At 39.2% G+C, this 16,490-nt stretch overlaps 1 protein-coding gene across 4 annotated transcripts in view; it reads right to left on the bottom strand.

Annotated features, from left to right (window-relative positions):
* TOX (thymocyte selection associated high mobility group box) overlaps positions 1 to 16,490 on the bottom strand; it is a 301,744-nt gene that overhangs the window by 19,638 nt on the left and 265,616 nt on the right. For all 4 annotated transcript variants that reach the window (XM_021089342.2, XM_021089343.2, XM_085022318.1 and 1 more), the window contains 2 exons: positions 13,983 to 14,213; positions 2,947 to 3,027 (listed from right to left, as the gene is read on the bottom strand). In XM_021089342.2, the coding sequence (XP_020945001.1) occupies positions 2,947 to 3,027; positions 13,983 to 14,213 (312 nt within the window). The remainder of the gene's footprint in view (positions 1 to 2,946; positions 3,028 to 13,982; positions 14,214 to 16,490) is intronic.

The raw sequence follows: 16,490 nt of genomic DNA, 5'->3' as shown, positions 1-16,490 counted from the left end.
ACAGTCAAGCCTGCTTGGAGGGACACGGGGGTGGGGGCTGAGGGCTGTCACTCACATAACACTATCTTTTAAAAGTCTAAACCTGACCGAGCCATCCCTACTGAAACCCATTCAGGTCAGTGATGTCTGTCTCTTTGCGCAGAGAATAAAACCTGGCTCCTTTCACATCCTGCAAGGCCTTCATGACTTGCCCACCTTCCCAGATTCATCTCAGACCACAAATCCTCTGTAGGCTCAGCTCCAGCCACACTGACCTGCTCTCAGTCCAAGGAGGGATCTTTGTCCCCTCAGTCTGCACCTGCTCCACTGCCTTGCCGGCTCTGTGCCAGGCTCGCTCTGTCCTGGGAGTCCCTATCTTCCTTCCCCTCAGCTCCAATGTCACCTCTTCGAAGAGACTTGGCAACCACCCTATCGGGGGCCTTCCTTTATTTCCCAGAAGGCTTCGCTTCACAAATATCTTGGTCATTTATTACTTTCTGTTTTCACTAGTAGTCTCCCCAGATTGAAGAGAAACTCCTTAAGCCTGCCAGTTCTCCACCAAGCCCTCTGAGCCTGGCCTGGTGCTTGGCCCAGACCATGTGCCCAGGGAAGTTCACCAGATGAACACATGAATGAGTGAATGGGAAAGATGGAGCTTGGCTGGCACCATGGGGTTACCTGGAATTGTAACTGTTATTATCATGCAGCATTTTATGATTGCACCATTAGATCTTTCAGAACATACTAAAAAATTATAACAGAAAATATGTGCAAATATGAATGGCTATTATTTTCCTTGTGATAATTTTAAATGGAAAAGAAAAAAATTTTACATATGTTTTTCTGTGCAATTGGCTGCTAAATTTTCTGCACGTGCCTGCAAAGTTATACAGCAAATATCCTGTTCACGCACATTAGCAGGCCATTTTTCTAACTTGGGGAGGGTATTTAAATAACTTTTCTTCAATTTGTATACATACAATAGATAGCTGTACATAAATAGACATTCAACAGCTCCAGCAAAATTTCTACTGCCAAAGAGAAGAAAACATCAGAGTAAGCTGTAAAGAAAGTGCTTGGTTTTTTTAAATGTAGAAATGGCAATTCACAGCATTTACACAAATTGCCGTATACTGAGGGCTGCAACTCCAAGAATGAATGGTAAGAAAAGTTGCAGCTAGGAGCAAATCTGAGGACACTTGTTTTGAAAGTAAGGCTGAGTCAGAGTTATAGCCTTCTGGCAGTCTGTATAACATCAACCCGAGTGCTTTGTGTGGAGATTGAGACTTTATGTATTTTTTTCTTTTCTTTTTTTGCTTTTTAGGGCTGCACCCATGGCATGTGGAGGTTCCCAGGCTGGGAGTCGAATCAGAGCTGAAGCTGTAGGCCTACGCCACAGCCACAGCAATGAGGAATCCAAGCCTCATCTGGATTCTATACCACAGCTCATGGCAACACCAGATCCCTGACCCACTGAATGAGGCCAAGGGATCAAACCCACATCCTCATGGATTCCAGTTGGATTCATTTCTGCTACACCACGAAGGGAACTCCTGTCTTGATTTCTTACATGTAAAATGTTCTGAATAACTCTTCTATTTAAAATGCTCAAGAAGTGGGAGCTCCCTGGTGGTCTAGCGGTTAGGACTTGGTGCTTTCATTGCTGCAGCCCAGGTGTGATCCCTGGTCTGGGAACTGAGATCCCACATGAAGCTGCTGCACACCCTGGTCAAAGAGAAAAATGCTGCAGAAGAAATTCACCTTGGATGAAATAAGAAGAATTTATATGCCCCCTTACACTTTGGGCATATTAATCTGAATAAGACCAAGTGACTAACCCAATTTGGGGATATATCTAATACCTCACACCTTATTTTTTGCTATAGTTTTATATACATGCTCTGAATTCTATAAGTATACAGAGAGGTATGATGGTATCAGCAGAAAATATAAATAGTTTCAAAGGAGTTAGAAACATTAGAAAGTGTGAGATCCACAGTATGATAGTAGAGATGAGCTAGAAATTTTAAGGTTAAATAATAAATACTAAGTCTTCTCACAACATCATACATTAGAAGTAGAACATAAAGTGGCATGAGACCAAGGGTGCACTGAAATTCTATACACACTTGTATTTTGCGCTCTCCTTACTTCTCTGCATCATACATGTCATATATATTTTCCCTAAGAAAAACTCATATATAATTAGAGCTGTTGGAAGGGGAATGGGTATTTGTGGATAAAAGAGAAAGCATTTTTCGTGGGTGAATGGAATGAAGTCCAGAGCCCATGCCACACTGAGCCAAGTAACAGCCACATTTGGATTTAAGATGACACAGCTTCAGCTCTGAGATGGCCTCCCTGAGAAATCTATAAAAGGAAATGTAGCTTTAATAACCAACACCAGAGTTAACTCTTCAATATTTATAACAGAAAGGACACGTGTTTGAGATATTCCAAAGCATAAAATATTTTAGGCGGTATTTTCATTTTCAAATGAAGTTTTTTTTTTTTGTTTGTTTGTTTTTTTGTTTTTCCCCCTGCTTGTTTGTTTTGGCAGGCTTACAGCCTAAAGCTGTTGTAATGAGGCTAGAATTTAAGACAGTTGGTGTCTCCTCAGCAGGGGCCAAAGAGATGGGGTTGAGGAGGTGGGGGTAGAAGGCAATTTAAGAGTGGAATATGGTGAAATAGAAAGTTGGCTCAAGATTAGGAATGCACTGTGACTAACCCAGAAAACAAATAATCCACAGATAGGTGGTATTACACAAAAGGCCCAGAGGATGTCTTTCTGGTCCTTTAGGTATGAACAAATATTTCCATAACATATACCTTTGTTCAGGATTTACTTATTTCAGCAAATAAGATTGTGCAGAAATGCTAAAGTACTCTTTTATGCTTTCAAATGACCATCATAGTCTGCAACAAGATGGCCACAATCCATCACAATATCACACAATTGTGCGTTACCTTGGATACAAGGCTGGCTCTGTACGCTGCTAGTTGCTTCAGATACTCCTTCTTTGCAGCCTCTGTTTTCTTTTTATAGACCTGTAACAAAGGGTCTTAAATTAGAAAGTGCATCTGCTTTTGTTCCAGGGAAGTACAATGCAGAATGGTAATTTTGTGTTCACACACACATACACACACAAGTATATAATATATATACCTCCCCAAAGATTGTTTTATTACTGAAACAAGTTTTTAAGAAATATATCAATAGACTAGATAAGAAAAAGATTAACGATAGTAAAATTAGCCATTTTGCATTAAGCAAATGAAAAGATTTATCTGTGTTACTTTGAGAGTGGAATTGTTGGCTTAGAAAGATACTATTGATGAAGGTTCCCAGGGAAACCACATGTGAGTAGAGAAGCCATTCATATTTATATGATGGGCAGACAATTCTTCAGTGCATTTGAGTCCCAAAATATATATGCTCTGTGCTAAATATAAAAGCAAGGACAATTCAAAGATGACGCATTACGTTCAATAAGTCAATCAAAGGAACAGTGATGGAGTTTGCAGTTTCATCACTATTTTAAAATTTTGTGCCTTGAAGTTCTAGTTTCAAAGACTCAGGAATTAGCGATGGCAGTGAAAGTCACACTTGGGAGTGGGCTTGGCACCCTGAGTGGCCAAGGATTGCATGTGTGTTATGCTGTGTTGTTGCTCTGGTCCTGCCCTTTCCAACAAAAACACTGGATGGCACGGCTCTGTGGACACCTCAGTGTGAAAAGGTAAAAGTGTTCTGAATTAGAAGTTGAGTTTACAGAAGCTTTTCATTTTTCAGAGGGAGTCAACTTGAAAATAAAATAAAATCATCCTAAATTGAGCGAAAGTATTGAAAAATAACTTGCTATAGGTTAAAGATGACATTGTTAAGTTAAACAAAAAAGTCATTAAAGTCAAAGATGAAAGATTAGCAAAATGAATGCACACGGTTGTCTGCTACCATTAAGTTCATTCTCTGAAGGCTTTAGAGTCTGTTTTTATCAATCTTTTGAAATCAGCCCTAATGAACAAAATACTTTTCACCATTGACTGTATCTTCATCAATATGACTATTTTAAATTTCCCACATCTTGAATTTTACAGCAGGGAATGAGACTTGGCTAATACTTTGCAATGCTGAGCTCAAAACCAGACACAGATTAGCATGAAAAGTGACTATAGAATTAGAGTAGTTAAATATAACTTATATCTAAAGACCAAATTTCTGTCAAAGTCGGCAGCAGAGGTCAATTTATGGTCTCTGATGTGGAAGGTGGTTTGCTGAGCTCAGTCTCCAACTGTGAAATTCAAGGTGTGAGAAATATTACTTACTCACGAATATTTTAATGAAAGCAGAACATTTTAGTTATGGTAAACAAATGAGTAACCTTGTCAACAATTATGAAGGACTCTATGAAATCAATGTGCTCCTGGTTCTCCCTTGGGGAGCCCTTCAGCCTTGTCTTTTATATTTGCCATTTGGTATAATAAAAGGCTATTAAATAAGGCTATTAAATTTAGTACAAAATTATAATCACTATGTCATCTTTACAATATATGGAACTAAAGAACCTAAAAAAAAAATTTTAAGTAAAAAGTCAGTTAATCCTTTGGTTCAATTACAGGAGAATTCTAAATTTACTGAGCTAATTACTAGAAGTCAAATTCAAATCCTTTTTTATACATGAAAACAAATAAATACTAGATTACAGTAAGTGTCTTTGAACAGTATGATCCATGTATATTATACGCTTTGGTTCAGCCACAGAAACACAGAGCCCTCCTGCTTTTTATTGATTTATTTCTTCAAAGACTGATTTCTGTTTGCACTTCTCCCTCCAATTTCTCCTCTAAGACATAATTTATAATTAATGACCTTAAACTGACAATGTTTACATTTACTTTTAATACCTTAAAACTGTGTCAAGAAAGGGTTTTTCTCCCACACAGATAGAAACCCTACTCAGGACTTTGAAGCAAGTATTTACCAAAAATATCTTTGATGGCAGTATGCATTTGTATACTCGAAGCATTTCTATTTTTTTTTTTTTATTAATATGCTAGTCCAAGTCCCAACTAGGGTTTATTTAGCTTCCAAAGGCAAATACAGACACTTGGGTCCATAGCACTGCCCAAAGCATCATTTTCTAAGTAGCACAGATAAGACGGTGTTGCCAGATGGCCTGATTGTAACATCCACCCTCTTTCTTGTATTTGGCTTCTACTGAAACAGCAACAGTGTTAACTATGGCGGGTCTCCCAGCGGTTAACATCCCACAAGGTGTTAACTTTCCTGAAATTTGTTGATTAACAACTGTAGGAGAGAGGTGGTAACGCAATGTGTTTCAGGCTGAATATGTGCCCCCTGGTTTCTCTGGGAGATCGATGTCTTTACAGGATGCCTGACTAGCATTCCGAGTGCCCTGTTTCCTACAAATGGCTCCCTGTCAGCTATTGATGATTGGCTATGGGGGAATCATCATACAGGCACCTAAATACCACTTTAGAAAAGAGTAAACTCATCATGTCACATTACATGGATTGATGGGTCTGCTCTTTCCTGAATAGCTGCAGATGTTCAGAGGGAGAATCAAAGGGTGGTAATTTCAGGAGGTGTATTTCTGCAATTGTGTTTAAAGGGTGGTATCCCAGATCAGAATTAAAATCTGAGGCAGTTTTCCTTGACAGTAATTTAGAATCTCCACCTTTGAGAACTACCTAATGGCTCAAATATTATTCACCCTGTACCTCTTTATGATGCTACCTTCTAAAATTGCACAAGGATCCTTGTGAATTCTATTGTTGATGGAAATGTCTGAAGAAAGACCTCAAATGTATGAGAGTGATAAAAACATAAAAATTCCACGTACCTAAATTCCTACTTTAGAACAGATATTTAAAAATCATCAGTAAAAATTTCCTCAAAATGTTTCGAAGCTCTGTTCATGGATAGTCTTCTGCTTGCAGAAACCAAAGATGATGCTGAATATACTGGGCAATGAAGAGCCTAATGCAATGACCAAATGTTCTAACCTAGGAAGATGGGTCTGATTTATGTCAAAGTTAGGTCTGGGAAAGAAATGGTCTCTCTCTCTCAGGGAAAGACAAATATTTTAAAGATATGTGATTCACAGAATAAATCTTAGTCCTTAGTTGAACTACAAGATGGCTTCCAAGTGGTCTACAGCTGTTTGAAATAAAGTGCAAAGTTGGCCAGATGAGGATTTAAAAATCATAATACATCATTTATCATTTTCCCTAGCTCATCCAAACACTTTTGAGTTCATCCTGTCCTAACTTAGGTATTTGCTGTGGTTATTCTAGGAAAGCTACCATATCCTATCTAAGAATTGCATCTTGGTGGTTAAACTAAAACATATGTATTGACTAAACTAAAACATACATCAGATAGCAATTCTAGAGAATCCAAATGCTATTCATGTAATCTAGGTGATTCAGTGAATCATTTTAAAAAATGCTCTACATACCAGCAGGTATATATGTTTTTATAGGCTAATAGTCTCTAATTAAAATCAGCAGTTCAGTATCACTGAATATGATCCATTCAAAAAGAAAAAAAAATTCTAATACAACCAGTCACTTTGCTTCTTTTACTTTCTGCTCCCTCACTCAATAAACCATCTAACGTATACAAAAAGTTACATCTTATATATACCATTTAATTCCATCTTCCTTCTTTTCGACTCTGGTCCTTAGTTACTCTCTAGTCATAGTTTATTTCAACTCTTTACAGTAATAATAATAATAATAAGGAAAACATAATTCTTCCAATTCTGGATTTTATTCAAATACCAAAAAAATAAAATTACAACGCATTTTTCTTTTTGGTTAACTACAAATGCAGCCTCCTCCCCCCATAAGTTCATATTTATAGAAAATGCTTAGACATTAGTTATATGTAAGAAATACTTTAATCACATTTCCCTGTCATATACTTGAGAAATTAACGTTTGCAATGTCTTTCAATGCTGTTACTATTTAGGACAGTTAGAGCAAGCACACCCATGTTTTACACAGACCTTTGTCCTTAAATGCAGTTCAGTTTCCATTTGTGTAACTTGCTCAGAATTTCTTAAGCATTCCAGAACTCGAAGAACTTTATAAAGTAGTATTCAGAGCATTAAAAATATATGACACAATGTGACAAAAATCTTGCTATCGATTCTTTTGGGGATCCATCGGATGCATCTAAATAGTCTACACAATGATGGTACATCCTGCTTCTGGAATGGCAGAGATCAGAAGCCAGCTCCTTGTCTGAAAAAATGGCTGCAAAATATTATCTGTCAACTAATTAAATGAAGATGACTGGGGTGAGTATGGTGTTTTCAATTATACTTAACAATATTTTGAGTACCTATTACATTGCCTGAATGATGTGAGACACTGAAGTTACAGAATCAAAACAATGCCTCTGTTGTGTGCATTTTTTGTGTCAGGCACTATACATACATATATGTAAATGTGTGTGTACACACACATATATACATAATGTGTGTATATATATATGTACAATCAAATTGCTGTGGTATCTAAGATCTGTCTTTGTTTTCACAGTGGCTCCTCCTGGTGCATGAGATCTCCCCTTGAAACCTCTCAGACCCCCAACTTCAGAGACCTGCCCTCTTTTGTTGATAGCAGAAGCCTCAGCAGTCGGGGCAGAGCTTGGTCCATTGTAGGTGCTCAGGGAATACTTATGATCAAGAGTATAATCCCTAGTCTCAGGTTTTTCCTTCCATGAGCCAACATGTGTGAGTGTGAACGGATAAAATACCGAATTGTATCTTCTAAATTAAGGTGGGCATCCATGGGAATCGAGGATTTGATACAGAGAGAGACAACCCACCCACTCCAAATGGGCTTACCAATAAAACATAGAGCACAACAGACTTGAGTGAGTATTATGTTCAGATTCTCTCCCTGCTGATGTCCTTGAACCTTTCAAGTGAGATATCTGCTCCGCCAGTGTGTGAGCATGGCTTATTTCTGTGTGTACTACATATGTTCACACCTACGAGGGCATGCAATAGTCCCATCTAAGTACCGGTAATACATGTGTACAAATTTAACTGTGATTAGAGGTAAAATATGCTTACCACTGCGTGTAATATTTCTAAATGCTGTTTCAAGTTTTTATGAATATAAACTCTTCTTCATTCTATAGTTTTTAAATGAACAACTGTTTTAAATATCCTTTACTTCCAGTTAAAAAAAAACTGGGGAAAATAACATAATATTTATAAGGAACTGGTCAAGATAAACACATGTGTGAATGTTACAGAGCAAGAGGATTTTAGTTAACCTTAAGTATTGTTGACATAAACCCCCAATTTTATCAGAAGACATGGGCTGGGTGGGTGGGGAGAAGCCTGGCAGCATCCCTGCAGTGGGTGTTGGAGCACCCGTGAGGAGTAAATGATTTGATTCCGTGGGCTCAGAGGATTTGTCAGCTGCCTCATAAGTATAATTCTGGCTCTTCATATCCCTGCTGCTTCTAATTTAGCAGGACAGGCTCATAATTGAAGCAAATTAACTATTTACACTTGCCACTTCTACCAGGGGAAGAGGACACAGCAGCAGGAAAGAATGAGTAGGAAATTACATTCTTCCCACTTGTGTCAGATCTGCCCTTATATAAACACATTAACAGTAATTTCATGAGGCGTCAAACATAGGAATAAATACTGAGGGATAAAATAATGAGGTGTTGCTATTGAGCTGAACTGCTATGGCTAATATCCTTGGATATGAATTATGCATCCTGAAAGAAGGCATATGTTACAATATTCAAACAGTTTCCCTGCAAGTGATATCTGCTCATTAGGCTCTGGATCTTGAGGTAAACCCACTCTCCTCTCACGACAGGGCTAGCATTTACAGGAGTGCAGCTCTCTGGGCACTGTGGGCTGTGGTTTCTCCTGAACACACCACACTCTGAACATGCCTTCCACTCCATTTTTAGTCTAACAGCATGTTTATTTAGCTCTTTGGCTGAAGCTTTAAAGCCATTTAATGTAATGTAAACAAGAACATTTTGTTTGTAATTTGCTAAATGTATTACAGCCCAACTGTGTCTCCAATTAGGAACTTAAGGTTCATTTAGTAATTTACATCTGGTTCTGATTTAAGGTGACTTTCTTTTCCCACTTAAGAGCTGACTTTCCACAGCTAAAAAGGACCCAAGAACACTTTATAGCTCTCTGGACCAATCCCTTCTGCTTCAAAGCTGGATGGACTCTTTAATTTAGTGGGGTTTGATTTGCTCTCTGTTGTCACTGTGGACTCAGATCCCAGACTTCAACGACCAGAATCAGAAAATTCAGAAATAATGGGAAGGGACGGGAAGTTTAGCTGGCCCCTCATAAACAAAGATGCTGAGGGTCCCTGAAACTCCAGAGTCTTAAACAAAAGGCGTAATCTGCTTATGTTATTATTTTTCTTTCTCTGTAGGTTTCTCAGTTAGTGAAAGGTAAGTAGCAAAGACCAACATCACAGCCACACTTATGTTTTATTTCCCTTTCTCCATCTGGTGCCTTTTAAAAACAACTTTTTATGCTTCTGCAATGGGCCCTCCATTGTCTTACGATTCATTAGCATTTAAAACCTCCACTGGAATCCCAAACACAGTCTTGCTCCCATTCCAGATTCAGCACCATCTTCCAAAGTATTAAAATGGAGAGATTTCTGATATGTGAAATCTGTTCAGTGGCTTTGGTAGGAATGATTCATAAGGGAGGTTTTGTGCTCCTGGAGGATTGTTATCACTTCTTTCAGCTTCCTTTTGATTTTTCTTCTTTGAGAGATTGTTCACAGAAACCAAAGTACATACAGTTTCTCACTCACCATGGCTTCTGAAAACAAAGCTCTGCCCTTCTGCATTGGCTTCCTCGCCCCGCCTAAACTCACAATGAGGAAACATGTGACACAAACATAGAGCAGTGCTATTAGTTCTGTTCCCTCTGGCTGGCAAGAAAACATTCAATTGTAATCTCACTAATAGCTGTTTTTCCTTAAATATTGTAATTTTCTGAGCCCCTAATAAGTCATCAATAATTTTGTCCATTTTCTGCAGTTTGTGTTTATATTTGTAGCTGTTCATAATTGTGGGCTATTATGACAACGGGATCTTTGAACAATCGTGGCGCATGAAATCCTCGCCTTCCTCTTGAACCAGCTGCCTACACAATGCCAGCCACATCACATGGGGCTGCTCTGTAACATGCACGTTTGTCCTAAATTCTGAAGTTTAACGGTCTGCCTCTAATCGGTTCCAGCAACATTCCTTTAAAAATACATAGCAGTATCTGTGGTCCTCAATTTGAATATTAAATGAGAGTAAAATACAATTAATTTAAGTTTGAAACAGAGATACTATATTATGTTGGCACAATGAGTCAACATAAAGGGAAAGAGCAGGTGGTAATACACCATAACAACACTTCTGGATATTTTGCTGAAATTCTCTTGATGCCCAAATGTGCGTCCTCGGCAGGCATGTTCACTTTGCTGGCGATTCTCGCACACTGGTGGAGAGGGGCTACCCCTGCCAGTGCAGTGAGCTCTTTTTGGTAATCGCGGCACCTGATTTCATCCATTTGACCCTCCCTCTCCTCGTCCCTGGGATGGACTTGCACCCCACGTGTGTCATAAATCATTCTTTTTTGGCATACTCTGCCGTCTCACTATTTTTATTTAGCAAGATTATTTTTTTAGAGGAAAGGATAAGCTAAGCTTGACTTCCCCTGTCAAGTCAAAGGAGTGGAAGGCATGTGGACAAACCATTTTTGAGTGACTGAGAGTGCTCCCAATACATGATTTTGGTAATGGTGCTCAAATGTTAAAATATTAACTTTCCTATAAGAGAAAAAGATAGTTATTTCTACTAAGACATTTCTCTAAACAATCTTAACATGATTTTAACTGGATTTTGATTATGAAATTTCTTTATAATAGACGACAGTTAAATAGGGTCAACTATTATATAATTTCATCCTTTAGTTATAAACCACATTCTTTCAGAAAACCCCAACTATTTCCATTAAGAAAGGACCCAAAGACAAATTAAGTTACTCACTGAATTGGGAATAAAAGAGAGGAAACTGTTTTGTCATCACATGTACACAATTAAAAAGCCTTAAATACTACATCATAACTGTGATCTCATCTCCATTAAAAGGCTCACCCTCAATTCTGAAAGGCAGAATGTGAGAATGGGAGTAATTTTCCCTTTTAACGTGATACTCAAGAACAGTGAATCTCATATTCTTTGGGTCTAAAAATACCTTATATGGTCAGACCAAAAAATGTGGAATATTTTCTCAGCATTCCCCTCTTGCTATAATAAAAATAAAAGACCACATTACAATAGAATTAGTGGGAAACCCCTACAGCTTTGGATTTGCTGCCTTGAGGAACTACCTAATTTTCATACCCATCGTAAGAACACTGTTCTTCTCCATTGGAGACGTGGGTATAGGCACTGACTTTGAATATTGATAATGTAAAGGACCAAACCTGGCTAAGGAAGAGCTCTGGAGACCTCCCCTCTTTAAACCCACTGGTCTTAAAACCACATGAATTCCTGTAGTAGATGTGGGAGATAATTAGGGAAAGGTACCTAGGTCAAGAAGATAGAAAAGAGGACTCAGATGGGTGACAGCACAGGCAACTCAAGTTTCTCGAAATAAAACTTCTGGCAGAGTGGAAGCTATAGAAGCTAAGGGGCAGACACGAGCCTTGAAGCAGCCTCCCAGCTCACTGCCGGGTCTGGGGTAGGGTGGAGGAAATCACGTGTGTCCTCTGATGCACAAGAGTTGCTGTCACAATCACAAGGGAGAGTGATCACTTTCTGGATGTCTCCTCTGTGAAATTTCATCTCACAAAGCCAGAGTTTACAGTATTGAAGCCTGGCCCTTGTCCAAGAACACACACAGGAGTTGTCGAAGCAGAGAGACAAGGACGTCCTGGTGCATGGACCATGGTGGAGTGGACACAGGGATGGGGCTGAGACTCCTGGTGGACGTGCACTGAGCTTCCCCATCTGCACAGCTCTAGTGAGTGGAGGGAGGAGCCGCTGTACAACCCTCCGTGAATGCCAACACCAACGGGGAGCCACTGACCCCAGCTGGGACAGAAACCAGCTCTAAAATCCACAAACTACTATATTAGGTTTTCAACAGAATCATAAAATACAACATCAACCATCTTCTTCATAGTGAGATTGTATGTTAATCAAGTGCACAGAGCATGTTCTGCGGTGTGTTTCCTGCCCTTGAGGACGACTCCTGCAGCATAGAGCTCCATGGGCTAGGCCTGTGCTTTCCTATGAAGCCCTTCCCTGGGCAGGCAATCATGAAAAGGACAGCTTTGGCTTGTAGAAAAGGGGGGTTGGGAGTTCCCCTTGAGGCACAGTGGAAACAAGTCCAATTAGGAACCATGAGGTGGCGGGTTTGATCCCCGGCCTTGCTCAGTGGGGTTAAAGATCTGGTGTTGCTGTGAGCTGTGGTGTAGGCCGGCAGCTGTAGCTCCAATTAGACCCCTAGCCTGGGAACTCCCATATGCCTTGGGTGCAGCCCCTAAAAAGCAAAACCAAAAAAAAAAAAAAGAGGGCTGGAGAGACCTGGAGGGGGAGGTTCTATGTTTTCTTAGCAACTGGTTTTATCATTTTTACTGTTACTGATTTCATGAATTTGTTAGGAACTGTAAGTGAAGGGATAAGTTTCTAGTCATAGTGTTTAATCTTAGACAAATCATTCAACAAAGCCAGGACTCTGTCTCACTCTCTGCCTCATCCCTGGGGGTCTAGAACAGTGCCTGGGGCATGTAGTAAATACTCAACAAATATTTGGTGAATGAAAAAATGAATTAATTTAAATTAACTATTTGACCCCGTTTCATAATCTGCAAAGTTTAGATAAAAGTACCTACAAGTATTAAGCAGAACAAATAAGTCATGTAGAAGTGTTCTTGAAAGTATGAAACATGATATACATTATGGATGTTGACATATTCACCATGTATAGATACTTATAGATGTACACATATTTGAAGTGTTCTGCTTCTTACACACTTCCCTGGACCTGATGAAGAGAGGGTAAAGGTCTCTTATCAAGCACCCAGTAGGAGACTAGCCCATCATTGATGCAATCCAGGATTTTGCATCAGCTAAAGCTGCATCTGCATAATCGATTCAGTGACTAAACTTTAATGATAATACTTGTCTAATTTCTCTTTGTGAGAAAGAAAATCTAGATGGTGACAATGACAACCGTGTCCCTGGTTTAGAAATCCGGGATCAATACTGCTTCTCCGCTGAGGTGGGCTACATCTACGTACTGACCTCTTTTCTCCATGATTCCCATCCTCCTTAAGATCTCCTGGGCTACCTACGCCACGGCAGAGATGCAAAGCATCTCAAGTGCTCCCCACCCCAGCATGGTCCTCAGTCACACCACAACAATCCACAAGAGAAGAAAATACCGAGCATCTGGCCCCATTTAATCCAACCTAGAAACATGGCACAAGTGGGACTGAATAACATGTCTCGTGGTCTTCAGAGAATGGCTAAGGGCAGAAACTCTTTTTTAAATTTGAGGTTCATTCAGGAAAGAGTAAAGAAGGTTTTTAAAAGAGGTCATCAAAGAAGTGCTGAAGAGAGAGGTGGACAGTTTTCAAAATTCTTCTGGTATTTTTTCAATCTTCAGGGTCACACTGGCAATAGTAAGCAATGATGTAATTCTGGCTGGGATGTGGAAAAGTTCCTCCAAAAGTAACTACACTAGATAAACTCTGCAACAAAGGGACTACCGTGCTATTTATAACACAGAAATAAAGGAGTACAAAACTATGTCAAAGTCCCCTGGTTCTTATGAGGCCTATTCTTATCCTCAGGTCTAGGGTCTGAAGAACTCATCCAGTGTCCTCAGAAGCCACTTCTCTAGATTGCATATATTTTCTCAAATCCACTCACTCCATTTTGCATCTTTTCTTACCTGTTTTTGCTCTTCTCCTAAACCATCCCACATCGAAGCCACAATTTTAGAGACTTCACCAAAGGTAGCATTTGGATTTTGGCCCTTGATGGCAGCCTGAGTATCACGAAAGAATAATGCGTAGGCAGACACAGGCTTCTGGGGCTCATTAGGGTCCTTCTTCTTCTTCTTTTTGGGGGTTTTTGGTTTTTTCCCCATATCAGAGGCAGGTCGCTTCTCTCCACCATTGATCTGCAATAAAACAAAATCTGAATTGTAGAAGAACTAAGAAAATTTGTGGACAAATCATGCAGCTCTCCTTTGAGACTTTTAATCACACAAACATGGACAGTCCTAAGGGATACTTGGTTTTGTTGCCGTTTTTAAAGTAAAACCTCATACTTTATATAATTTTCACATTCATCCTTTTCAAGCCTAATGTACATAGCTTTAAATAATTTTATTGTCATTCTTTATAACACCGCTGTACTGTTAGATATCATCCTTTAACTCTCTGAACTTTTCCTTTTTCTCATTCAGGAAGCTGAATAACGAGCAGCATTATGACTGTGACAGCAGCAGGTTCCCCGTGCAGTAACCATTGTACGAACAATCTAACCTGTTTCTTTCCGAGTTCATCCTTTTCCTCCTAATTATGATTTTTTTTTTTTGTCTTTTGTCTTTTCAGAGCCGCACCTGCAGCATATAGAGGTTCCCAGGCTAGGGGTCTGGTTGGAGCTGTAGCTGCTGGCCTACACCAGAGCCATAGCAATGCCAGATCTGAGCCACATCTGTGACCTACACCACAGCTTATGGAAACACCAGATCCTTAACCCACTGAACGAGGCCAGGGACTAAACCTGCAACCTCGCGGTTCCTAGTTGGATTCGTTTCCACTGCACCACAATGGGAACTCCCCTAATTATGATTTTTAAATGGTGATGGGTAACATGCCCAATGAATAAAGTTGAATGGCTTCTGGTATTGCACTTAGGTCTATAAGACGCTGCTCAGAAGGCCTAGCAATGCTCATAGCTTGGAGAATGGCACAGTCTAGACCCTAGGTAGTGCTGTCCAACAGAACTTTCTGCAGTGAGGGTAAGGTCCTAAAATCTGCACTACCCAGTATGGTAGCCATTAGAGACACGTCACTAATGAGCATATGAAACACGGCTAGCAGGAATAAGAAACAAAATTTTAAATTTTTATAGAATTTTAATTGCTTTAAATTTAAATAACCACATGTGGCTAGTGGCTACCATACTGGAGAGTGGACCTCTGGAAACTGGATTCTAAGATGTTCTAAACATTTCTAGAACAGCTCTAATACTCAGAGACAGGTTCCATTTTCTCCCTATGTCCTTAAATATGACTATTTGAATAATCTGAATCGCTATTCTGATGCAAATATAAAACACACACAAATGTATTTAAGACATTTATATTTGAATATTAACTCTGATACTAATTATATGTCACGTCACTTCATCCACCTCCATAGAATTAGAGATTTGGATAATATCACTTATATGTGGAATCTAAAAACTGATACAAATGTACTTATTTACAAAACAAAAAAGATTCATAGACTTTGAGAACAAACCATAGTCCCCTTTGGTAACCAAAAATTTGTTTTTGAAGTCTGTGAATTTGAGGGGATAAGTTAGGAGTTTGGGATTAACATATACACACTACTCTATATAAAACAGATGACTAACAAGGACCTACTGCATAGCTCAGGGGACTCTACTCAATATTCTGTAATAACCTGTAAGGAAAAAGAATCTGAAAAATTATGGGTATGTGTAATCACTTCGCTGTACACCTGAAACTAATACAACATTGTAAATCAACTGTACTCCAATACAAAAGGAAAAGAAAAAGAATGAGACTTGGAATCCTCTTTCCACATGCCTCCCCTGCCAGCATAAAGGTCCACGTGCAGTGTCTTCTGATGGAGTCACCTTTTCACGCGAGGTTCTGCACCCTCACCTTCTACTGTTGGGATTGTTGTTGCTTTTCACTCTTAGTGAACGATGTAGTAAGTATCTTATTCAGATAAATTTCTAGGCAGGGTAATTTGTGTAAAATAACCACCACCATTGGAGAGGAAGCATGATATCCTGAGAGGCCAGGGGATGTGACATCAGAAGATGCACACTCATGTCTTCCTCTACTAGTTTTGGCTGTGCAATCTTAGGGCAAACCATGCAACTTCTCTGGGCCTACATTTTCTCTACGACAGACCAGCTGCAGTGAGATTTTGTGATTACTGAGATGATATATATTTAAACATGTTTAAAACCTTAAAATGATATTCAGATATTAATTATGACACAGTAGTAACTTTTTTTGAATGAATGGAAAGAAATGATCTGAATGCTAATTCGTGATGCCATATGGCCACAGTTTAAAGACGTGCCCCAAGAACCAAACAGAGACAGGAAAAAAACCTAAGTGAATTCTTTGTCTTTGTCTTTAGTGAGAATGTTATTGAGAAGATTATCTTTTGAAACTGTCTACTGAAGC

Source organism: Sus scrofa, chromosome 4, assembly GCF_054392235.1.
Source record: "Sus scrofa isolate SSC_HxYL_T2T_F1_AM1 chromosome 4, Sscrofa_HxYL_maternal_Yorkshire_Landrace_v2.0, whole genome shotgun sequence".
NCBI lineage: Eukaryota > Metazoa > Chordata > Mammalia > Artiodactyla > Suidae > Sus > Sus scrofa.
Note: the sequence above shows the minus strand (reverse complement) of the source record. Positions and strands in the feature narration are given on the sequence as shown.